This window comes from Sander vitreus, chromosome 8, assembly GCF_031162955.1.
Source record: "Sander vitreus isolate 19-12246 chromosome 8, sanVit1, whole genome shotgun sequence".
Lineage (NCBI taxonomy): Eukaryota > Metazoa > Chordata > Actinopteri > Perciformes > Percidae > Sander > Sander vitreus.
This window is the reverse complement of record NC_135862.1, coordinates 6,400,322-6,423,758: the sequence shown is the minus strand read 5'-3', so window position 1 is coordinate 6,423,758 and position 23,437 is coordinate 6,400,322. Positions and strand designations below refer to the sequence as shown.

Below are 23,437 nucleotides of genomic sequence, written 5' to 3'. Positions count from 1 at the left end.
AGCTCCTTAACAAGTTGTGATGCGTTTGTATAACATTGATGCGTTTGTCAAGTGGTTGTTTATTAATTTAAACAAACAAATTTGTGTCAGAAAATTTTTGTGCATAGAGTTTTTCTCTCACCATGTTTTGCTGCACAATATCCTCTTCCAGCGAGCGGATAGTTCGCTCCTGCTCTTCCATAAGGTTCTTCAGGTACCTGATCTCCTCCTTCTGGACCAACAGCTCCCTGCCTTTCCTCAGCTCCTGTAGACGAGCCTCTTCCATCTTCTTGTGCCACTCAGTTACCTGTTTTAAGTGTTACAGTAGAGTAGTCTTCAGCAATTGCAGATTGGCTGTGGGCAATATGTGCCATAAACAAATAGGCTCGGAAGACTAACAGTGTGTGTTATTCTACTATAAAAAAAAAAAAGAAGAGATTTTAACATTTCTGTCAATCAACCAGAATTACCTTTTGGGCCCCTTTCACATCCTTCAGTGTTGAGATGAGCTCCGCCAGGCATCTAAGTCTCAGTTCTAGTTCTTCTGCCCTGCCCTCTGCCCTCCTCCTCTCCTCCATGGCCTTCCTCTTCTCCTCCTGGGCTTTTGCTCTGTCCTCCTGGACGCTCACCATTGCCACAGAGAACTTTTCCTGCTGGGGAAGAGGCAGTGCTCCGGCAAATTGCCTACGTAGCGACTGGATGGTCTGCCGTAGTTGCTTGGAGCGATTTCTGCCCTCCTGGCGGGCGAGGAACAGGGTGCGCTCACTGGCATCCAGTCGCTGTTCAGCACGCAGCTTGTAGGCCTCCAGCTGTTGGATGTGAGAGGTGGCAGCCTCCAGCTTGGCCAAAGAAGCTGACTCACTGAGCTGCAGAGCCACAATGTGCTGGTGGAGCTTCGCAATGAGGGCCTTCTCATCGGACTGCGACTGAGGGAAAGAGATGACACTGAAGACACACGCTTAAATCCATTTCACCTGACTCAATAACGTATGCAAACTGTTTGCTACACAACCAGGGTTGTTTTTGTTTTCATTCATACGTTTCAACATACTTTACCATTCCAATATTGAGAGGCAGAGCAATAATACAAATGTTTTAACTATGGTTTAACTTTTGTCATGATAAAAACACATTCATGTGTAAAATACACAGCAACAATACAATACAACAATAACTAATTGTCACCTGTGAATTGATAACTGTGATAGAAAGTGCAGTTAATTATCAGATATGGTGAGTTCTTACATTGCATCAAGTAGATAAGATGCTGAGTTGAAATCCCATTTATTGTATTTGTAAATCAGAGGTTTGTCAGGCAGTCAGCCTTATAAAAGCTTCTGACTTCAAGAGCAACAGTAAAATTGAATGTACTGAACAGGAAAAGTTAATGATTTACCCTTCCTAAGTTCAAAAAAGTTTAAGAAAATTTTAAAACAACACCCAATTACCTGGTAGTCTAGTATTTGTCTCCTCAAAGCTTCTACTTCCTTCTCTTTGGACTGTTGTCTGGCCTGTATAGCAGATGCCTGCATCACGGCCACATCAGACACCTCTTGAAGCCTGTACAAAATAAATAAGCAAACACATTACATCCGTAAACTTTATATTTTAATAGTATAATAAGCCTACATGCCTTTATTACCAACATTATAAGTAATGACCAATCTCAGGCCTGTACATTGTCAAACATACTTAGAAACCTCGATGCGCAGCTCAGCCTCGGCCTTCTCCAACTCTGCAATCCTGGCCCTGTCAGCATCGCTCACAGCTTTGCTGATGCTGTCTGCCAGCTCATCTCTCAGTTCCCGCTCCACCTTCTGGGCCTCTACATTCATCTTGGTCAACTGAAGAAAAACAGAGGTACCATTGCTTGATATGATTAAATAAGTCTATTTAAAAAAAGGAAAATGTCCTAAACTAGTGAGAATCTGGCACAGACTGAGTTGTGTTGCGGCTTTTAGGGGTCATAAACCAAAATGTTGACAAATATATATATATTTTCTAAGCAGGCTCTATATTTGCCAGGTGAACCAAATGGCCTAGCACAATTTATTTAAAATCTATCATGTAGACACCCTCAGCAACAGCAAGTCTCAAGTGTGTGACAGAAAACAACCCGTCTGCTGTTTTCCTTGGCCTCATACCTCTGCAAACTTGGACTCCAGTTCTAAATTACGTTCTTCCACCTGCTTGAGGGTGTTCCTCAGGTGTTCATACATTTTGTGCGCATGCTCAGCTCTCTGCCTCTCATTCAGCTCCTTCATCTCTAGAGTGGTGATGCGCCTGGCAGCAGATACCATCTCTTTGTTGGCCAAAGCTTTGTCTGCCTTATCCATGCTATTTGCACCTCCTGATATTAAGGGAAAAAACACAAATTGGGATGAGAATTTGATATATGGGGGGAATCCACAAACTCACAAGTTAAATTAAGATTAATCGTTTTGCAGCAAGTTATAAAACTGGGATCAAATTAAAATGGTTTCATACTCATTTACTTAAATAAATAAATAAATATATATATATATATAATTTAAATGTGACTGTTTTAGTATGTAGCAGTGATTGTACCTTATTTGGTGTATTTTTGCCAGCAGAACTGGTTTAGATCAGGTTCTAACTATACCTATTTTTAGCAGATCCTTTTTTGCAAAAGAAGCGATCAAAATGAAGATAACACACCTAAGGTGTCTGTGATAATCATCCACTGTATTACAACACTGCATGTATCCAGGAGAAAACAGTAAATTAAAGTTCTATCAGGAAGAAAGCCAACAATACCATGGACATGTTATGTTGATAAAAATGATGGCAAGAACTTCAGCTTTAAAAGAATGAAATTTTCTTTACATGGCATCTACTGGCTGTCAGTTTATGGTGTTTTAGACACATTTCTTTTCTGAATGATGAAATAACTGAACTGAACATAATCAAACTCATCCTTAGTTTACCAACTGCATTGATGTTGTCCCATGCTTGCTCTAAAGTATTAAGTTTCTCCTTTGTGATCTCCAGTTCTTTATTCATGGCTGAGATTTGCTCCCGCAAAGACTCATTCTCGCTCTGAGAGACAGGAAAAGATATAACAAATATGACATGGTCAGTCAACGGTTAGCAGTCAAAAATAATAAAGGTGTGGGTAAACATGTAAAAAAGATACTAGGGCAGTAGGGCATTTGTTTTAATACCTCCAAATGTTCGAGGTTGGTGGTTCTCTGCATCAGGTGGCTGTCCCTCTGTAGCATGTCTCTGTATTTGACTGTTAGCTCTGTGTACTGTTTGTTAGCCCTCTCCAGGTCTGATGAGGGCACACTATCATCCAAGGCCTTCTGCAGTGCTGCCATCTTATATGCAGCCATTTCCTAAGACAAAACAAAAGACAGTTCTGTTAAAGGGCCCTAGAATGGTGGAAATACTATCTTACTCCAAAAGGGAATTACAGTATTTGGCAATATGGGTGTTATTCCATGTTCGCTACAAAAGCTATAGGGATTTTCAGGGGACTACTTTATGCATTCGCTTTTGGTTGGAGTCAAAGTCATTAAAATGATTTCTGCTGAACTTTTTGTAAAGCTGTTGGAGGCCTTTTACTTTTCTACTCTGAAAAAATAAAACTATATATATATTTGAATTAGTTTTGTTGCGGAGTCTGTCGGTGGAATTGAACTTTTTGTTTCTCTACCTTGTATCTCTGCAGATAGCCAATCCTCTGGGTGACAGACGCTTGCATGTGGCTGCTCTCATCCTTAAGCTTGCTGTTCTCCTTGCGGAGGTGCTGTTCTTGCTCCAGCAGGGTGATATAGCGCCGCGTCAGTTTCTTCTCATTAACCTTCAGCACAGTCAACGTGCGCAATGCTTCGCTCAACTGTCTCCTGATTAACTCCGGGTCCTTCTGAAGGGTGTCAAGCAGCTCCTGATGGATGAAATGGATAAGTAAGACACTTTATGACACTTTGGGGAAAACTCAGTAGAAGGTAGGTCAAGTACAGTGAGGCAAAGAGGATAATCCATAACAATTTCACCTTGGTATTCTTTTCCTCATATTCGGCGACTTATCCATTTTCATTTTCTGTACCCATTTTTTTATTTAAGAAAAACACTGACATGTTATCCCAACATGTGCAGACACCAAAGATTAAAACCCATCGCCTTCTTGCTGTGAGGCAATCTGTGCCTCCCAAGACTCGCGCTCATATTTTAAACTACAACATGGAGTGAGTGGTATGTTCCCCATGTGTGTTTCACATTTATTGAGCCAGAATAGCTGTGTGTGTGTGTGTGTGTGTGTGTGTGTGTGTGTGTGTGTGTGTGTGTGTATGTGTGTGTGTGTGTGTGTGTGTGAGAAAATAAGAGGCACATTTTGAAGCGCTTTAGGTAAAAGCGCTACAAAGTGCAGTCCATCTTGCAACATTTAAGTACCATTAACCATATAAACATTTATTTGACACTTACGTTGAATTCTTTGATTTTAACAGCATCCATCTGCTGTTGATCCTCCAGCTTGTTCTTCATCTCTGTTAATGTCTTTTTTTCCTTTTGCCAGTCGGCCTTCTCACTGAGCACAAAAACAAAACAATAAAAAATTGTTTCAAATTTTGCACTGAAGGTTACCAACCTACGAGAATATTTCTTGTTAACCAACCTTAGGTATTCTTTATAGAGGAGTCCCTGTTGATGGCTAATAACTGAAAACTTGTCTTTGTATTCCTCCAGAGTTCCTGCGAGTGTCTTGCTTTTTTCCTCCTTGTTTTTTAGCTCCTAATTAATACAAGAATTAGACGTGTCTAATTTATAATTGGGACATATTGTTGATTTACAGCTTTTCCATTCAGGTCTTAAGAAGGCAGTGGAACTGACCTGAAGAAGTCGAACAGCGTACTCATTCAGAGAACTAATAACCTCAGTGCTGCTGGGCACCAGGCCCTCGGGGAGGGTCAGAGGTCGGAGGACAACTCCCCTGCTGCCTGACCTCCTTAACAGCTCCAATTCATCTTCCAGTTGGCTCATCTGACAAGCAAAACAAAAGCAGTGCCTTGCGGTCAAACCTTTGTATTGATAATACTAGGGCTGCACAATATATCTTTTTTTTTTTTTTAATCGTCATCGCAATATCAACTGACGTAATACACACATCGCGAAAGGCTGCGTCATATCGTGGAAGACACTCAAGGTTTTTTTGTGTTAGTTGAAAGAAAATAGCAGAAGAAAACATACATTAAAAAGTAACTTTTTTTAGGGTTGCTTTTTATATTTAATTCAATGTATTTTAGCAGGATACTGAAAGCAGCAGAAATGCAGAACTGAGTATTGTATCTGTTTATTCATGGCACATTGCATATTTTCCTTATTTGGTGCAGCCCTAACTTTTAAATATTTGTCATTTGTCCATTAAAATAGTTCCCAAGTTTACTTCTAATATCAGAGGCTTACTCTTTGTTTTAACAATAGGACAGCATCAATCCAAACTGCTAAGCATGAGTTTCTTTCTTACAAAAACAAAAGGCATTTTAGGAAAATTATGATCAGGTGATTCACTTCATAACCAGTGCCATTCAAATAAAGAATAAAGGTGAAACATAGCCCACCAAAGACCGACAAACTAATAAAGAGAAAGTAAATAAAACGTATAACAATACAATGAACCAGACAATCAGATAAAAAAAGTAAGACACCTGAGATAGGATACATAAAAGAACAAAGTGATGTTAGAGAATAAAATTGGAGAACTTATGGATGAGTTATGACAACTGCCTTAGGGAAATACTTTGAAACCAGGGTTTCCCCTTTTAAGAACAGGGATCCAACCAACATTTGTTTCTATTAAACATTATTTATCAGACCACTTTAATTGAAACCGAATGGAAGCTGAAATGTGAAGACACAAGTTTGTTTACCTCCTTTCTCTTGTTATATGAAACAGAAGCAACACATGTTGAAAACAGAGACGACTGATTGTTCGAAGAAATGTTCCAGTAATGCTAATTACTCCCAGAGACGGAGAGCATGCCAGGCATTGCCACTGTCTCTATAAATCTTCATTGTATACATTTGTACATTTGTCTGTGTAACTACTTCCACGTAAGACATTTATTCTGTTGATTTGGAAAAGAGAGTTGTGAAACACAGCTGTAAACATCTGGAGTTAACATTGAATAACCAATGTTTCATAAGTGCTCGGCGTTACATGACTTGACAAATCATGTTTGATGATGTGTAGCCAGAAAAACCTGACAAGGTGTACTATACTGCTTTGTTATCTTGCCAAATGAAAGGATATGGCCAAAATAAGGAATTGGATAGAAAGGTTCATGCGTCATGATGAAAAAAAAAAAAACTATCCTGTTGTCTATCATTCAACGGTATCATCTCTTTATCTTGACATAAAACAATATGGATGTACCTTTTCTTTGGCTCTGGCATGCTGACTGAAACTGCTCGTTGCTTCCTCCCGGGCCAATTTCAATTCCTGCCTTAGTTCTTCATTTCTCCCCACCAGCTGATGTATTTGGGACTTTAGGTGCAGGACTGACTCAGACTGCCCGCTCATGTTGCCGATATCTACAGCCTGTGATAAATGAGCATAGTTAGAATGCCATTAAAACAAACCCAATAAAACATTGGATGATGAATAATAGACCCAATCTGTGAAATAAAAAAAAGATAATTTTAAGTGTTGCCTGTCAGTCAGTGAACAGGTTTCATTTAACATTTCACATTTGTTAAAATGTCTTGTACATAAAAATACATGTACTCCCCCCCAAAAGAAATTACACTGCTGACAGTAAAGATCACATTAACACTACTACTTACTATGGTTTTTCTGTTTGCATGTGGCTTGTACCTGGCCCTTCCTGTTACTTCTTCTTGTGATGGACATGTCTGATGCTAAGCCAAGCAGTGTGACGTCAAAGCCAAGCAAGTATCCTCTTCAGCTGTCTCGAATTTGACTTGACTCAAATTAGATCATTTTATGTTGAAAAGTTTGACTCCTCTCAACTGTTTTTTCGGTCATGCCGCATTTGTTGCTTATTAAGTTGCTATGTGACCAGCCCTTGGTTTTATCAACTGACATAAACCATTGAAATGCAGAGAAGGGAAGTATGCCCATTGTTTTCAGCATAGCAAATCCAATTGTACAAGCACTGTACACAGTGAATATTGAGAGCGTGAGAATATATACATGACATTTAACATGAACTTAATGCACTTATCTCCTTCAGTATTAAATGCAATTAGGTTAAATGTTATGTTCCCTTAGTGGCATTTTATTAAACTACAGACCTGATATATGTGCCCAGGACATTTCACAAGGGACGATGATTTTATCAGTGCCAAGAGAACAGAAAACAGAAAAAGATGACACAAAAACTGACACAGATAAAGTACCAGGTATAGCTTATGAGAGATTTGTCAAAACTCATAAGATATTTGACGATAAATACAGGTCTGAACTGCCAAAACCTGAAGATGGATGGAGAGTTTGTTTTTATCCGTCAAGCAGTGTGAGAATAAAATGTAATCTATTAGTCTAATGTTATTTTGTAACCTGCTTGTTATATGTGCCACTGTTGTCTCGCCAGGACACTATTGAACAAGAGATCCTTAATGTCAACAAGGCACTTTTCCTAGTTAAATGAAGTCATATGGACCAAACCTTGAACAACTAAAGGAAGCAATAAAAAAAAAAAAAAAATCTTGAAGATTAAGCTGATCAAAACCTGTTTACTAATCATGGAAAAAAAAACACTGTGGCTATAAATGTCACTTTAGTCTATCTTTAAACATGAATCAGTGATTAATGTCAAATTTGGTGCATGGGAGACACTTACATTAGCCAACCTTTCAAGACGGGGAATGTTGATGGCAGGGTCAGATAGAGTGGCCTCTTGGTTAATCCTCATGACTTGGAGGACATCTTTCAGCGCACCCTCCAGGTCCCTTTTCACTTTTGACAGTTCATCCACTATGAGTACAGGAGGGATCGATATCAGTGAAGCTGTGACCTCTGATGTACTGTATTTCCCCTCATTCCCTTAAGTCTCATGTTATGAAAACCACAATAATAATCCCTGCTGTACATCTTACTTTAAGTGTTGTCAGAATGGAACTTACTCAACTGTAAAAATGTCCATGTGAACTTTAAATGCAAATCAGATGAATACTTACATTTGATGTGAAACTGGGTCTTATGAAGTTCCAGCTCCCTCTCCTTATTGCTCAGTTCTTTTTCTAGGTACTCATTCTGCAAAGTTTGTAATCAAAAAGTTAACAATGAAAACCTTTCAGCTACAGATGCAATATGTATTGCGTTAACTGTACTGCACCCAAACAGCTCTCTGATACTTGAATAATAACTAATCATTCATTGATTTAGTTTGTTGCTTTACATACATTTTCCTTTCTACTAGATTTACTGTTTTTTTAAATAACCCCTGAATACTCTGCTTACATGACATCATCCGATTCACTTAAAAAATGCATCATACACCTGTACTCTTAGCACTGGTTAAATCAAAAGGTGATGAGTTAATAAAATATTCATCTATTAATTCCACTTCTTTCTCTTCCATCTTCATTTTTCCCCAATTCTTTCATCATTATGCATTTTAATGGGGTTTGCTTTCTTCTGTTCAGTGCATGAATCGTGTAACCACGTCTGTCTAGAAAAGGGAAATTCTCAATCTAAACCATTAAATCTGTGGCTTAATCAGGAAACTGCTCTTCTTTGAAACACTGGGCCTTGAATAAAGTTGACATGCAAAAAATGACGTTATTAGCCACAAGCTTACTTTGCGTCGGATCTCTTCATCTGCGTAAGTGCTGCTTTGTTTAAGTTGCAGCTGTACAGTTCTGCTGGGCTTGACATCCTCCTCCTCCAGCAGCAAGCTTGACCGTGGGATCCCTATAGACACAGCTGATTGTTACTTTAGAAACAGCAAAATGTGAATATTGAACATTTTTCTGTCCATATAACACTTTTAAAAAGGGTAGCAAAATGCTAAAAGGACTACTATAGATAGTTTTGCAGATAGTAAGGGGCCGAGCAGCAAAGCTGCATGGACCCCATTGTTATTAGCAGTATTGTTATTCTTCTTGCGAAGAAATCCATGTTCCCATGCATGGAAAATCACCACAATTTGCACACAAGTCCAGTCCTGTGCCAAACTTAATCAGTGAAATTTGTGTGCTAATTGTCCTGATGGTGGCGCTACAGCAGCCATCCAAAATCTTAAACTTTACAAATTCATAACAAATCAACTGTTCATGCTACAATGTTGCAACATATGTCAAACTGTAGCCCCAATAGAGCAGAAACTTTGCCCTGCTTTTACTCAGTAGCAGTCATTCACTCTACTTTCTGCAAAAACAAACACTTCTTAAACCTATCAACGCCCACACTTTTGTTTCAATTGAGACCAAATTTGGGGAACGTCATCTCCAGATTGTCCTCCACAGACTTACCATTCAGATTTTTGATACATACAAAATTGAGCCCACAGACAATAAAACATTTTCCCGGATACAGTAAACAATCTTTGATGTTCATGGAAAAAACTCACAACATCCAAAGATCACTGTAGATTTAGTGTGCAAGATCATTGTAGTTTTAGCTCAAAAAGTGAATTTTTAAAACATGTTTGAATTTTGTCCTCATCTACACTATTGCATACATCAGTTTGTCATTTTTTAATTTTTGTGAAAATAAATTACAATTTGCATGCAATCCCGTCCCTTGTCTACTAGATGTTGTGAGGTCACGTTGGTCATTACCCAGATTATAGGAGGTTCTGAGTTTGAGCCCCTGGTGTTGCAAAATGATCATGCATATATCTAATCAGGTATTGTGCTGTGGACAACTGCCCTGCATATTTTAAATGTGTCTGCATTAACACACCTGATTCAGATTAACAATCAGTCCAGTTCCAGTTGTGAGTTCAAGCCCAGAGAGTTACAAGGTGATCATCTTATACTTAATCAGCCATTGTGCTTTGGTACACATTCCCTGCATATTTTAGAGGTTTCTGAGCATCAACACACCTGTCTAAAATGACCATCTCATTAGTTTGCGTCCTAGGTTAACATGTCAATGTGTACTCTGGCATTATGCTTTTGGAGACATAGGTTTCTTAGAGGAGCTGTAGTTCTACAAGGTTGATATCGGTTTTCAGTGCGAGAGGTTAGCAGTTCAAATCCCCTACGCACCAATCACCAACCTTCATTTAAACATAAGGCCTGTTTCTTGGGCATACTCAACAGATGAGCAGGAATGTCTCCGTTTGGCATTTCTGCTGACGTAATCTTCGTTTCTTTGCCATTTTTCTCCTCTTCTCCATCCACTGCCTTTTTCTTTTCCTGCTCAAAATGTTCGGCCCAACCATTGCTGTGGAGCAGCTAGAATTTTGCCCAGGTTTTTTAGATATCTGCCCTCTAGCCCTTGTTGAAATAAATGTCTGCCTCCTCCCCTATACTATCCGAGGAAAACCTCACTCACTGTCAACAGCTTTTATAGGAACACTTTTTCTGGAGAAAAAAGTATTTCTGTGACATTTTTTTAATTAATCATAATTGCATTACATTACCAGGCCAATCAGTGCAGATATTTAAATGATTGTACACAACGCAAACTAACTTCATCCCTCCAAGTTTAGACAAAGACGGACAACTTTTATCACAAGAGATATAATAGACAGACAGATGGAAACACCCTAAAGTAACCCTTTAAAAACATGGCAAAAATGTTAATACAATAATTGGTGTTGTTTAATGCCATGATTTTTGCATCACCTTTTTCCTTCACAATGCATCTGATTTGTTTCTTTAGCTCCAGTCTCTCTTCTTCAAGCTGTTCAATCTAGAAAGAAATGGTAGCAGTGAGGTGGGAGGTGCTCAGAAAACATAGTTGTTATAAAAGCAGTGTATAGTTATAACCTTTTTAATTCCACTTTACCTCTTTTGTGAGGACTTGGTTTTCTGCTTTGTACTGGCGTTGTCTTAGATCTTTGGCTCGCCTGAACTCCGTCAGATCCACTTCCTGCTTTGGTTCCAGACCTTGTGAGTAAAGAAAATACCAAAAGAAACCAAATTACAATGAATTGCATTTCTCCAGGTCAGTCAGTTCGAAATAGACTGACAGATGGGAATACTTTTTTTTTTTTAAAGAACTGACCTAGTTTTTCTCGGAAATCCTCGTTTTCGTCCATGAGGTCATTGATTCTCAGCTCAAGCTGGTTCATCTCTTTGGTCATGGCCTCTGCCTCAAGATCTCTCACTCTAATCTGATTTTTACACTCTTTGATCTCTGCAATGGCTGCTTCCAGGCCATAAGTCCCCTGTAATACAGATACAGAGCAGTGAATAGTCGTCTATCAAAAAGCATGTCCTCTTCCTGCTTTCTTTCTCAACTCGTATGCTTTTTGGGGAAATGAGGGTGTGATTAGACATGGTGGAAGACAAACGCATAGCTTGTAGATCCAAAAAGCATGTTGATCACACCATAGTCACATTTAGTCTATTAAAAGCTTGCTTCTTGGAATCTAATCCTCAAATTCATTCGATTTGGATTTTAAATTTTTTTTAACTAAGCCATAAGTTTAAAAAAAACTAAAAAAAAACAAAGAGGAAAGACAGACTGTTTGTAGACTTACAGACTCATACTGGCTCAAGCGGTTTGAAGCCTCAATGAGTGCTTTGTCTTTTTCTTCAGCATGAGCTTCCACAAGCTTCAGCGCCCGCACTGCTTCCACTGCTCTCGTCTCTGCAGCTTCCAGCTCGGACTTCAGTTCATTCATCTTTCTCTGCTGTATGGCCGATGGTAGGCCTTGGACAAGAAAATCTAAATAATTTCTTAAACTGCAGACAAAAGTAACCATCTGGTGATTGCACAATATCAGAATGTATTTTCCAGTCCCTCTAGTTCACCTCATAACAAGCATAGGTAACTTTACAGACTTACATACTGGTACTTAACTCAAGTTCACCTGTATTTAACAGCCACAGAATTTGTTAAAAGACAGCCCAATAACATAATAGCTACAGTATAGTTCATACTTAATTTAGCAGAAGGCTGAGATTGAACTGACATACGAGATAATTAATGAATTTGGCATGTTGGGGTGATACTACTACTACTAACTTAGATCTAATGGTAAACTTGCACCTTTAAAGGCCCAGACACACAGACCAGTCGGCCGACCCTCAGCAAAAAAGGCAGTTGGACTGATCAGTCTACCCGAATTAGTCAAAAAGTGCCTTGGAACACACCAAAGCGACGAGACGTAATACGTCTCTATATCAGCAGGCGGCACTAATCTGTATTGTCGCCCAAAAATGAAAACCGGCGGCTGATTGGACGAACGCGTCACGTGGGTCTGGTTTCTCCGGAAATTCAAAGACAGACTGTCATGGCGGCTTGTTCAGAATACGATCTCATATTGTACTAAAATAGTTCACCGAAACGTGTTTCTGAAAACATTTTAAGCAAGAAATAGGCCGTGCAGTTGCTGAATCTGTCTTCATTTGAGATCAACAAAGGTCAGTTTAAAAAAATTTCGTCAGATTTTGAGAGACTCTAGTCACGCTCATTCCGCTCCCCGTTTCCGGGTTAGCACTCTACCAATCAGATGGGTTATTTGAGTCTGACTGCCGGCAGTGCCCGCCCCGTCGATTATACATGTCAAATCAGCCAAAATGAAAGCCGACGGACGACGGCACGGAACACACCGAACAGACTTGAGTCACTGACCTCGCCAGACTGTCCAACGGCTGATTATCGGCTTGGTGTGTAGTAGGCTTAACAAAACTCGGCTCACCTTAAAATAGCCACTTAAAGAAAAAGGGACCACAATGAGGGTTTTTTCTCATCTTTCTGTTCCTGTGGATTCTTTTAAAATACAGATTTCTAAGGGCAGACACACACTACCTTACTTAACCTGGCCAATGGCGCCTGTATTTTCTGTAGCTTTGGAATCAGTGATTTCCATAGTTCAATATTTGTTCAATTCATCCACTGTTTAGTCTTAAAATGTAAAAAAATAAAATAAGGAAAAGTGGAAAATGTCTGTCATGCTTTCCAACAGCCCGAGGGGACGTTTTAAAATTGCTTGTTTAGTCTGACTAACTGTCCAATCCCCAAATACATCCATGTTACAGTGATATCAAACAGAGAAAAGGAGGAAAATATAAAATTTGAGAAGCGGAAAGCCCCAGAATGTTTGGCATTTGCTTCCCAAGGCTAATTCAACAGTTTGCCTATATTTTTTTCTCTTCTTGGAGTGTGACATTTTGAAAGGCCCTTACGAATCGTATGAGTCGTGTTAATTTTTGTTAGTTAACATGATTTTTATCAGCTGTGAGAGCAAATTAACTTTCACCTCAACTCAACAGCATTTAGCTGGTGTCTGGGGCTTAAGTTGACCATAAGATCATCACAATTGTCTTAAGCAGTGATCCACCCACCTCTGTCTTTCTTTGTGGACGTCTTTAGCTCCTCGATAAGCAGGGTGTGCTTCTCCATTTCCCCTGTGTACTGCTCCACCTGCTCACTCAGTATCTTGATTTGATTATCTCTCTCTTGGACAGCCTATAGAACATTCACAAACAATTTAAATGTATGAGAATGTATGTGTAAGCACAGCTTTAGCACACTAAATTATCTGCACTTATCTGCACAATCAAGTTGATTTATGAAGTTAAAAAAGGGGAGGCTGAGGTTGAGAGGCACAGGGCAGTTGAAACTTACACTGCAGAGCTCATATATGACCTGGCCCAAAGCAGCGATAGAGATGGAAGGGAGGACAGGTTGATAAAGCATGTCAAGGCCAAGAGAGAAAGCAGAAAGCAGGAAAAATGACAGATAGATGGAAGAACATAAAATGGCCATCTACACCAATTCTTCTGTTAGAAAGGACATAAATAAAGGCATGCACACAATAATGACCCTCCACATTGTAATTATTATTTTCATCTTGCATATTACCGCTTTCGGGCAAAAACCTTGTATCTCCATATTTCATCAGTTACATTTTATTCCACAAATCAATGCTTTGGTCACTCTTTATGTCTATCTGTGGGTTTAACAAATATGTAAACAGTGATGAGGTGGTTTTGTTTGACTTTGTTGAGAAAAATCATCAATAAAATGTTTTCAAATGGAACATACAATGTAAGATATTTAAGTATCCAGGGTCTGTAAGAATTAAATCTGGAGCACTCGGCTTATATTTAAAGCTTTTTTGACATATTTGCCAAGACACCACACAGATACTGCTTAGATCCTTATGTCCTGCACCTGTAACTGTAATATATTAAAACATAACCAGTTACTGTAGTTATGTTGTGAACTAAGTCAAATAATGCTTTTATTTCTGTCAGTACACTCCCTTTCGATAACACATGGCTGAAATAAATATCAATTTCCTTTTCAAAGTTATAGTACATTTCTTTCCATTACACATTGTTTTTGTGGTGTAAGGTGCGCCAAAATCGGACTACATGAAAGAGGATAAATTCCTAGCCTGACAGACCTGCTGCAAGGCAATGATGTTGCTTTTGTCCAAGTCCAGCTGGGCTGAACGCAGCTTTTCCCTCAGATCGCGGATCATCTGCTGGTACACCAAAATTTCATCGTCCTTCCCAGATAGCACTCTCTATGTGTGAGGAAAAGATCATGTCAGCACAATGGAAGGCTTGTGATGGTCCTGTAGAATAGTTCAACAAACAGCCAAGTGCAGTGTGGATGGTTTAGAAGCATAATGATGTGCACATTTACATGATTTTCAGTCAAGGAAGGCAGGAACTAATGAGCACCAGGAACTAAATCAAGAAAGCAAGTCCTTTGTATGCAATTTCTTTTTGTGCTCCTATCACCTTTTAAGAACGGTGAAGTTTAGGCAAATTAGTCCAATAACGTATTCAAAAACCGGCAGCTTTGTTTGAAACAACATCGAGACACCGTCCTCGTCTTAGTGGTTTACTGTGTGACTTTGATGTTTGAATGTATATTGCAAAGGAGAGGTGGAAAAGTAGACTGAAAATGTCCCTTCTCTTTCTCTTGTTCGCACACTCCCTGAATTTGACCTTTTTAAGAATCGTTTAAGAAGTACATAGTTTGGTTTTTAATGTCAATAAAATTGAAATAAATTTCTACTTGGTACTATTGGCAACCAGTGCTTGCTTACATTGTGAATGAAGTTGTACAGAAGTTCTGAGAGCCTTGAGGGATGTCTTTGATTAATCAGTGACAGTACAGCAAACTTCACTCAAGATAAGCCGTTTTCCGACCAAGTAGTTACAGGAACTTAGTTATAGGAAAAGTCCACTTCTAAGCAGATCTACTAACTACTCTCCCCTGAAACCGTTTTTTTTCCATTTGCATTCGCACTGGCCAAGTGGCCATAGGGACTATAGGAGGGGTAAGGGAGTGATGCAAGCACGGCAACGGTCTAACTAAATACTAAATCTAATGTATATAGCATATTTGTCATAATTTAAATTAAGTCTCCCGAAGAAAAACGGGTATCTCTCTCTCCCCTGCCTCTGCCTGCTGCGTTGTGACCGTGTGTGTGTGTGTGTGTGTGTGTTTGTGTGACGGCCGGCCTGCGAGTTTTGTCAAGCTTGTGGAGTTTAACTCCAAAAAGACAGTTAACCACAGGTTCCCGTTATTCTTATGATGGACATGTGTTGTGATATTTACGGCGAAATAAAAGCCTCTTATTTACGAGACCGGTCTGAGAGACCTCCAGCTTACAGCGGGGTCTCTGAGCATGACTGGCCGAGCGATGAGCTAGCGGCCCCGGCAGGCGCCTGCTGGCTATCGCCTCACTTCATGGAGCTTCTCAACTCCGAAAACTTTGAAGCAAATTGTCAATTCGGCATCAATCTTCGAAATACTGCCCATATTCAAAATCTAAACAGTTCATTTCTCGCCTAAAACGTTGTCAGAAGTGAATTTAGTGATGAATAAGATGGCGAAAAATTGTTAATATTGTCCCGTCTGTACCGGAAACCCGACCCTCGTTGAACTAGGTTAATATGCTGAAAAGGGAAAAGAGAAAAGACCCTGCCCTGAAGTAGGAGCTGAAAGAGTTACAGGAACTGCAGCCAGAGGGACTTAAAAATCGGTCCAGTCGGAACACGAGAAAAAAAGAGTTTTCGGAATTTTATGTTCTAGGAACTGCAAAAATCCCTCCAGTAGGAAAGCGGCTATAGTTTCTGGGCCTTCAGAAAGTACTCCCCACGAACAGGGACTTTTTGTGCAGCAGGAACTAAATTAAGACTCCAGTTCATAGCGGTCGAAAGGTTTAAAATTATTCTCTCCTCCTTTATTACACATATCTTTTAATTGCATCTGGCGTTAAAAAAAATTAAATTGATTAACACTTACCTTCCACTCCTCCACTTTGGCATGGAGTGCTGCCATAATCGGGTCATCGTCTTCCGTCATGCTGCGAATCTTATCTGTCAACTCACTGATCTGCACATTAAAAGAACAACCCATAAAAGCTTCAACAGTGCAGTCTTTTGTGATAATAATCCACGTCATGTGTGCGATACCCTTGCAGTGAAATCGTAAATGGTGTCAGGTAACTCATCTCAGCACTAAAACATATTTTACAAACCACACACACATTAAGGGTGGCAAAAGAAAACAGGAAAAACTGAGAAGGTTATTTACTTGCAGCTTTGCATGGTCCCTTTCTTTCCTGAGCTGGTCCATACTGGAGTCAGTCTGCTGTACAACAATCTTCATCTTGTTGTACTCATCTGTCATCTTCTCCATCTCCCTCACAGACTCCTCCAGACTTTTCTGCATCTGGTCGTTCTGTGTCTTCAGGTGTACGTTTTCATCCTCTGCTCGCTAATGGACACCAAATAATACAATGAACATGATTTGTGAATGCATATTTTCAAGTGCTACAAATCAGGGGTGTGCTTTTCTTTCGCCAAGGGCCTTGGTGGTTCTATATTTCACAAAGACTAAAAGCATGGTACTATCGCCAGGCTTTCTGAATTAAGGTCTTTTACCGTATTCACCATGTAGTAGACAAATAGACTTCCAAGTACCTGAAGGTCTTCCAAGCACTGGTAGAGCTGTCGGTTGGCCAAGTTGAGCTTCCTCTGGGCCTCTGCGTTCTCGTCTCTGGATGAAAATGGCTCTTTCTGGTCCAGCTCTCCGCGATAGAATTCCACATCCTGCTCAAGCTGCTCATTCTGTCAGGGTGAGGAAAGGACAGACTTAGTCTCAGAAAAATAACTGGATCCAATGCTGTGTGGTCCTACACTATTTTAGAAACACTACATTTGTTATTAAACAACTAGTTTGTCAAAAATGAATAGGCAATGCAAATATTTTGATAATTTAATACTTCTTTTAATAATTTTTCATGCAAAGCTTATCTGGTTCCATCTTCTGAAATGTTTGTCTTACTGTAACTATATTACGAATAGCATTATGATATTAATGCAAATTATAGTTAATTGAATATTTTTGGTGGCATGGAGGGAGGGGGGGCCCAATCATCTGCATGTAGCATCTACTGCCCGCACTGCAGTCACACAGTTTTACTTTAAACAGTAGCTTGGGCCGGGCTTTGGCATGCTTCGATGGCGTGAGTGGTACCGGAGCGAGAGAGCGAGAGATAAGACAACGCTCCAACTTATTTTTTTTATTTATTTATTTTTAAACTCTACGCTCCATCCAAAATCCTCCTGCTCCACTCACACGCTCTGGTCCCTACTGGACACCTTACACTCTCTTATCCTTCTGTAAAAAGCTGTGGCAAAATACAGTGGCGCTCATAAGTTTATGAACCCATGCTAAAGTTGACTAAAAAGAGGAATAAAAAAAATCATCTTTTGGAAATTGATCTTAATTAAAAAAAACAGGAAAATTCTAACCTTTGAGGACACCAATTTTCTTTGTGAATGAATAATGTATCGTAAATAAATAAATGTTCTTCCTTAAAATGCAGGGGGCATAAGTAAGTACATCCCTATGTTAAATTCCCATAGAGGCAGGCAGACTTTTTTTTTTAAAGGCCAGTTATTTCATGGATCCAGGATACTATGATCCTGATAAAGTTCCCTTGGCCTCTCCCTTGGTTTATTTCAGTTAGCCTAATAGCTGGTTTAATTTGCATTGAGAAATGATTTTATGGAAAGTACCCCATGCCAATCTCTAGGTATGGTGAAGGGTATGTGATGATGTGGGGGGGCTATTTTAATTCCAAAGGCCAAGGGAACTTTATCAAGATGCATAGTATCCTGGATCCATGAAATAACTGGCCTTTAAAAATAAACATCTGCCTTCCTCTATGGGAATTTAACATAGGGGTGAACTCACTTATGCCCCCTGTATTTTAAAGGAAGAACATTTATGTATTTACGATACATTATTCATTCACAAAAGAAAATTGGTGTCCTTAAAGGTTGGATTTTTCGTCATTTTTTTAATTAAAGCGTTAAGATCAATTTCCAAAAGATGATTTTTTTTTTATTCCTCTTTTTAGTCAACTTTAGCATGGGTTCATAAACTTTTGAGCGCCACTGTAACATAAGAACAATTCTGCAGCAGTAAAACATGTGCAATAAGTGACTTGTAGAGATTCTTTTTTTTTTTTAAACCTGTACTCCATATACTTGCTCACTTGTACCATTAAACAACTACAAACACTATCAAACTGATACCTATTTTGAAAAACTAAAACCTAATTTTACTTCACTACCTATATTTCTTACCTTCTTCTTAAGCTGTTTTATCTTTGTCATTGGATAAGAAAGAGATGAAAAGAGATGATGGATTTTGAGAAAGCGTTCATGTGAGCAAATGATGGCAGAGCACATGAGACTACACACGTTTTAAATTAAGTAAGAATAGATGGTGGACTGACTGAGGATGAAGTAATTAGTGCAAAATCTTCACGATCCGTATCATGTAATGCCAGATGTCACATACCTCTCTTTTCAGCTTCTTGACCTCAGTCTCAGCCTCCTCTGCTCGCACAACCAACTAAGAGAACACAACAGAGAGTAAAAAATGCAGAAACACAGTGCATATTTAACTACACTAGATGCACAACAAACTTGTGTTACATTTGCACTTGGCAATATTCTTGCTCCAGTATAATAACCTGTGTTAATCAATGGAATGGGCCTAGAAACACTGATGAATAAGATTAGTGCAACTAAAGATTATTACTCAAAGAATTTAAATATGTCACTTGTAATGAACCACTAAATTTAAAATGTTAGTTAAAATATAAAGATATGCAGTAAACCCACTGGCACTATCTCTTTCCATGAATAACATCAAGGGACAAAAACATTTATCTTCAACAGCATGTACTTAATAATCAATGTCTAACTAATTAGACATTGTATCAAGCTTTTTTAGTTAAACCAATGTCTAACTAATGAGCTAATATGTGTAGGTCAGCCAAGGACTGAATACTGAATCCATAGCCCTATGCCATGTGTGGGAATTATGGGCAACATGCTCATACCTCCTCGTTGGTTCTCTTTTCCTTGCCCATTTCTTTCTTTAATTGGGTCAACTCCTTCTCCCTCTGCTCCAGCTGGGTCTCGAGCTGCCGAATCTCATCTCTCAGAAAGCGGGTGTCTGGCCCTGTGCCGGAGTGCTGAGCCGTATGGACCGGAAACGAGACAAACAAACACCCAAACAACCCCCACCGAGAAACCTCTTAGTCTCGCATCATCTCCATTTGTTCTTAACACTAATATACACTTTCACTTACAAGTCCTAAAATGAGGATTACATTTTTCTTTGCATAACAACCTTAGGAAGTGCAAATTCTGATTACATACAAACCTTAAACAATGAAGGAAAAAAATGGCTTAATTAATGGCTATCAGCAAGCAAGGAATTAGCTGTAATCTTCTTAGGTGCGGTCATTCAGTGGCTACCACAACCAATCCCTTTGTAGCTAGGGTTACACTCTATGACTGGCTAAAAGATTTGGCCGGAAGTAAAAAAACAACCACACAAAGAAGGATCTCCTTTTATGTGTTTTTTTTTCACATGTAATAATATTTACATTGTACCACTTCTGCCTCCTGATAATTGATCATTCACAATTCATTGATTCATCTTCTGCATCAGAAAATCTTCAACAGTACTGACATTCAACCCAGTGATTAAAAAGAATCCCTGAGTAGCTCAATAAGTAACATACAATATGTGACATACATTGTGAAAATATGCAGACATGCAGTGTGACAAATACACAGACAGATGCTGAAAAGTTTTACCTTGTGCTCTTGTTCCAGCCTCAACACCCTAGCTTGGAGTTCCTTTTCTACAGTGCAGAAGACATGATCAACAATGCAAATGGTGCTCTTTGTTAGCAAAACTTAAAGATGTGAAACATTTTGACTACCAAACCTTGCACTAACCGGTTTTAGCATGCTTCACACCAATGTCCTCGAGAAAGTTGTAAGCAATAGTAACTTCTCGATCCTTAATCTAACAGGAAGAGGTAGAGAACACAATTACGTCTAAAATATATTATTTTAATTGAAATATTTCAAGCAGCATATGCCCACAAAATTGCATCAATGTCAATAATGTAAACTAAAGTTAGTAATTGTAAACTAAATATTTTTGCTTATTGACAATACATAATACATGCTAGTGAGCTTGTTGATAGAAATGTGTGGGAGAGAACAGAATCATTGCAACAATAATACTGAGCACCTTCAATAGGGTCTGAAACACTCTGAAGACTTGAATAATGTTCGCTGGAGATTTATCCTTCACTTCCCATTCCTCTGTCTGCATGGAAAGCATGGTTTAAAGTGAGAAACAGTAAATGCATAGTCATTTGAACTCATAATAACAATATTCTGATGGAGCACAAGAACCTGAAACCATACAGTGATAGAGATGGAACCAAAAACAAAATTTTAAAAAAAGATATACACTCATTGGAGCGAACGAGGACTTTATGCAGGTATGTGAGACTACTATGTGAAATATCCAGGTCAACTGTGACCACAGAAGGCGAGGGCAGTCATAGCAAAACAATATGATAAGTACATGTTGCTGACAAAGCCACTGAGCAAGAGCTTTAATACCCTGAACAATAATCTCAGGTGAGCAGGAGCACAGTAGTCTTGCATTGCAAGTAGCAATAGCTACACATACACAGCACCACTGTACTCAGCTTGTAATTTGAAACCAGAGAAGTGTTGGTGGATGGGCAACTGAGCAGAAATGTGAAATGTAAATAGTACTGGTGTGAAGGGTTGACAATTACCAAAACGAACATGTCGAAGATCTCGTCCACTTGGTCTTTTTCACATTCAAGGAGGCTCGCTGGGTCAATTCTCGTCACTTTATCCCACTTAAGAGCAGCAGGCATCTTGGCCATAGCGTATTTGTAAATATTTAACCAAGAATTGAGCAGACACCTAGGTTAAGTGATAACTAGCTAGCTACACAATGTTAGTGTTAGCTTGCTCATTGTATTTAGGAAGCTATGGCTAAACATTTCCGTGCACCCCAGAATTAGCCTTACTGGTCGCACAAACGCTAGCTTACGCTGAAATGTGTGTAGTTAGCTAACGTTACATTTGTAGTTACGTTTAGGTAACGTTATGTTAACGTTACACCACAACCTAAGCTAACGTTACAAGAAATTTGGAGATCAAGCAACTCCACCTGTGGTCATGAACTAAGCTAACTTGAAGTTAGCTAGACGCTGTGATTTTTAAGTTAAAAGTTTAAACCAAATGTCTGTCATTTTACATCGCTTAGTAAGATTAGTTAAATATGCCAGACAGAGAATACGGGGTAACGTTTACGTTACAGGAGAGTTAAAATTACAGTAAACAGCCATCCTGAGGTTTCCATGATGTGACGCTTCGGCTGCTAGGTTACCACTGACAACACTAGCTAGCTATCTAGCTAATTAAGCTAACGTAAACGTTAGTCCACAAGATAATAAAACTAGTAAAAAGTGAAGAGAGGACCCTTGTAGAGAACTTAACCAAAATATAGAGACATGACGACTATAGCATTACCACAAAGTACTTAAAAGTCACATTTTAACAATTTGGTATTGGTCACCGAGTCTAGCTAGCTAGCTAGCTTTGCTAGCGTTTAACTCATAGACAGTAAAATAAGGTTTAACTTGCGCGGTCACCCCTACACCGGAAGTGATATTAATAATCCAGCGGAATGCCGCTTGCAGATGAATTGTTTAACGTTACTCCGTATGTGTGACACTGTTAACCATTCCAAGGTATTAGTATCACCTCTACAGTCACCGTCTGCCCTGTTACAGACACGGTAGGTAGGACATTTAAGAAACACTTCAAAAATGCATCTGCAACCACCTTATTCGTCTTGAAGACTGGTGTCCATCTAGTTAGCATTAGCTAACGTTAGCTAAATGTGCCTCATCTTTAGCTAACGTTAACGTTATGTTGCAGCAGCCAGTATTAAATTGCCAGTGCATGCTAACGTTATGTGGTTCTTTTTGTAGTTTTATATTAGCGATCGAACGATAGCAATGTTTATTCTTTTAATCAACGCCTGCCGTTGAATAGATAGCTAACGTTAGCTATTTAAAGAGGGTAATATTAGCTAGCAATTGTTTTAGATTGCTGTTAAGGTCCACCCTCCTTGCAAGTTACCATAACGGCGAGGAAAGTAACGTTATCGTCAAAATCAGAATCAGCTTTAATGGTCAAGTAACGTTAAGTGGGAACATATACTTGGACTTTGATTCCGCCTTTTTGTTGCAATCATGATAGTAACATTACATACAGAGACATAGACATACGGCTAAAAACAAGGACAACAAAGCTGAACAAGGTAAACATGAATATTTGACTGCTATGTAACGTTACAGATATAAGTTTGTATATAAAAACGTGTACATGTATATAGACATATACACATGCGTACATACACACATGTAAACAAGCAGCTCTATGAGTTCTATTGTGACAAGGATGCAACTTAAGAAAAGTAAAACAACTGTGAAACATGGTTGTTACATACTGTAATGTACTTTGTAACGTTACTGTATGAAGTTGTTTAATAAACTTGCCCTACAAAGTCCTTTGGAGAGCTGCATTGTTTGTATGATTGAATGGTTGCTTTGGAAATGTTAATTCCAACCAGGAATCTGCATTACAAGGTACCTGCTTTACAGGTGTGCTGTCAGCTAATTGGAATATATGTCAAACCTCTTTGTTTGTACAGTGATCAATGACGGCTTTGGTCGACCATGGCTGCCATGTCATGGAAGGAGATTTTACTTTTGACTGGACTGGTGGTGGGATGTTACTGGAACAGTCTGTCATGTGGCTTTGCATTTGATGATGTCTCAGCAATCCTTGATAACAAGGACCTACGGCCCTCAACCTCTCTCTACAACCTATTCCGTAATGACTTCTGGGGAACACCCATGACTGAGGTAAGTCATGTTCCATGACA

At 39.1% G+C, this 23,437-nt stretch overlaps 2 protein-coding genes across 3 annotated transcripts in view; one reads left to right on the top strand and one right to left on the bottom strand.

The window, feature by feature from the left end:
• cep290 (centrosomal protein 290) overlaps window positions 1-22,133 on the bottom strand; it is a 42,614-nt gene extending 20,481 nt beyond the window's left edge. The window contains exons 1-30 of the mRNA XM_078256520.1: window positions 21,249-22,133; window positions 20,687-20,764; window positions 20,386-20,455; window positions 20,242-20,288; window positions 19,476-19,610; window positions 18,929-18,982; window positions 17,038-17,184; window positions 16,649-16,831; window positions 16,358-16,447; window positions 14,499-14,621; window positions 13,432-13,555; window positions 11,622-11,794; window positions 11,144-11,306; window positions 10,925-11,025; window positions 10,762-10,828; window positions 8,766-8,878; window positions 8,143-8,218; window positions 7,806-7,939; window positions 6,377-6,541; window positions 4,834-4,983; window positions 4,619-4,734; window positions 4,429-4,531; window positions 3,659-3,889; window positions 3,165-3,338; window positions 2,928-3,039; window positions 2,124-2,329; window positions 1,672-1,823; window positions 1,428-1,539; window positions 450-905; window positions 122-286 (exon numbers count right to left, since the gene is read on the bottom strand). Of these exons, the coding sequence (XP_078112646.1) occupies window positions 122-286; window positions 450-905; window positions 1,428-1,539; window positions 1,672-1,823; window positions 2,124-2,329; window positions 2,928-3,039; window positions 3,165-3,338; window positions 3,659-3,889; window positions 4,429-4,531; window positions 4,619-4,734; window positions 4,834-4,983; window positions 6,377-6,541; window positions 7,806-7,939; window positions 8,143-8,218; window positions 8,766-8,878; window positions 10,762-10,828; window positions 10,925-11,025; window positions 11,144-11,306; window positions 11,622-11,794; window positions 13,432-13,555; window positions 14,499-14,621; window positions 16,358-16,447; window positions 16,649-16,831; window positions 17,038-17,184; window positions 18,929-18,982; window positions 19,476-19,610; window positions 20,242-20,288; window positions 20,386-20,455; window positions 20,687-20,764; window positions 21,249-21,362 (4,134 nt within the window). The 5' untranslated portion in view covers window positions 21,363-22,133. The remainder of the gene's footprint in view (window positions 1-121; window positions 287-449; window positions 906-1,427; window positions 1,540-1,671; window positions 1,824-2,123; window positions 2,330-2,927; window positions 3,040-3,164; window positions 3,339-3,658; window positions 3,890-4,428; window positions 4,532-4,618; window positions 4,735-4,833; window positions 4,984-6,376; window positions 6,542-7,805; window positions 7,940-8,142; window positions 8,219-8,765; window positions 8,879-10,761; window positions 10,829-10,924; window positions 11,026-11,143; window positions 11,307-11,621; window positions 11,795-13,431; window positions 13,556-14,498; window positions 14,622-16,357; window positions 16,448-16,648; window positions 16,832-17,037; window positions 17,185-18,928; window positions 18,983-19,475; window positions 19,611-20,241; window positions 20,289-20,385; window positions 20,456-20,686; window positions 20,765-21,248) is intronic.
• Window positions 22,134-22,137: 4 nt separating this feature from the next.
• tmtc3 (transmembrane O-mannosyltransferase targeting cadherins 3) overlaps window positions 22,138-23,437 on the top strand; it is a 44,071-nt gene continuing 42,771 nt past the window's right edge. The window contains exons 1-2 of one of the 2 annotated variants that reach the window (XM_078256516.1): window positions 22,138-22,286; window positions 23,204-23,417. In XM_078256516.1, coding sequence (XP_078112642.1) covers window positions 23,229-23,417 — 189 coding nt within the window. In that variant the 5' untranslated portion in view covers window positions 22,138-22,286; window positions 23,204-23,228. The remainder of the gene's footprint in view (window positions 22,287-23,203; window positions 23,418-23,437) is intronic. The other variant, XM_078256515.1, reaches the window with a different exon arrangement.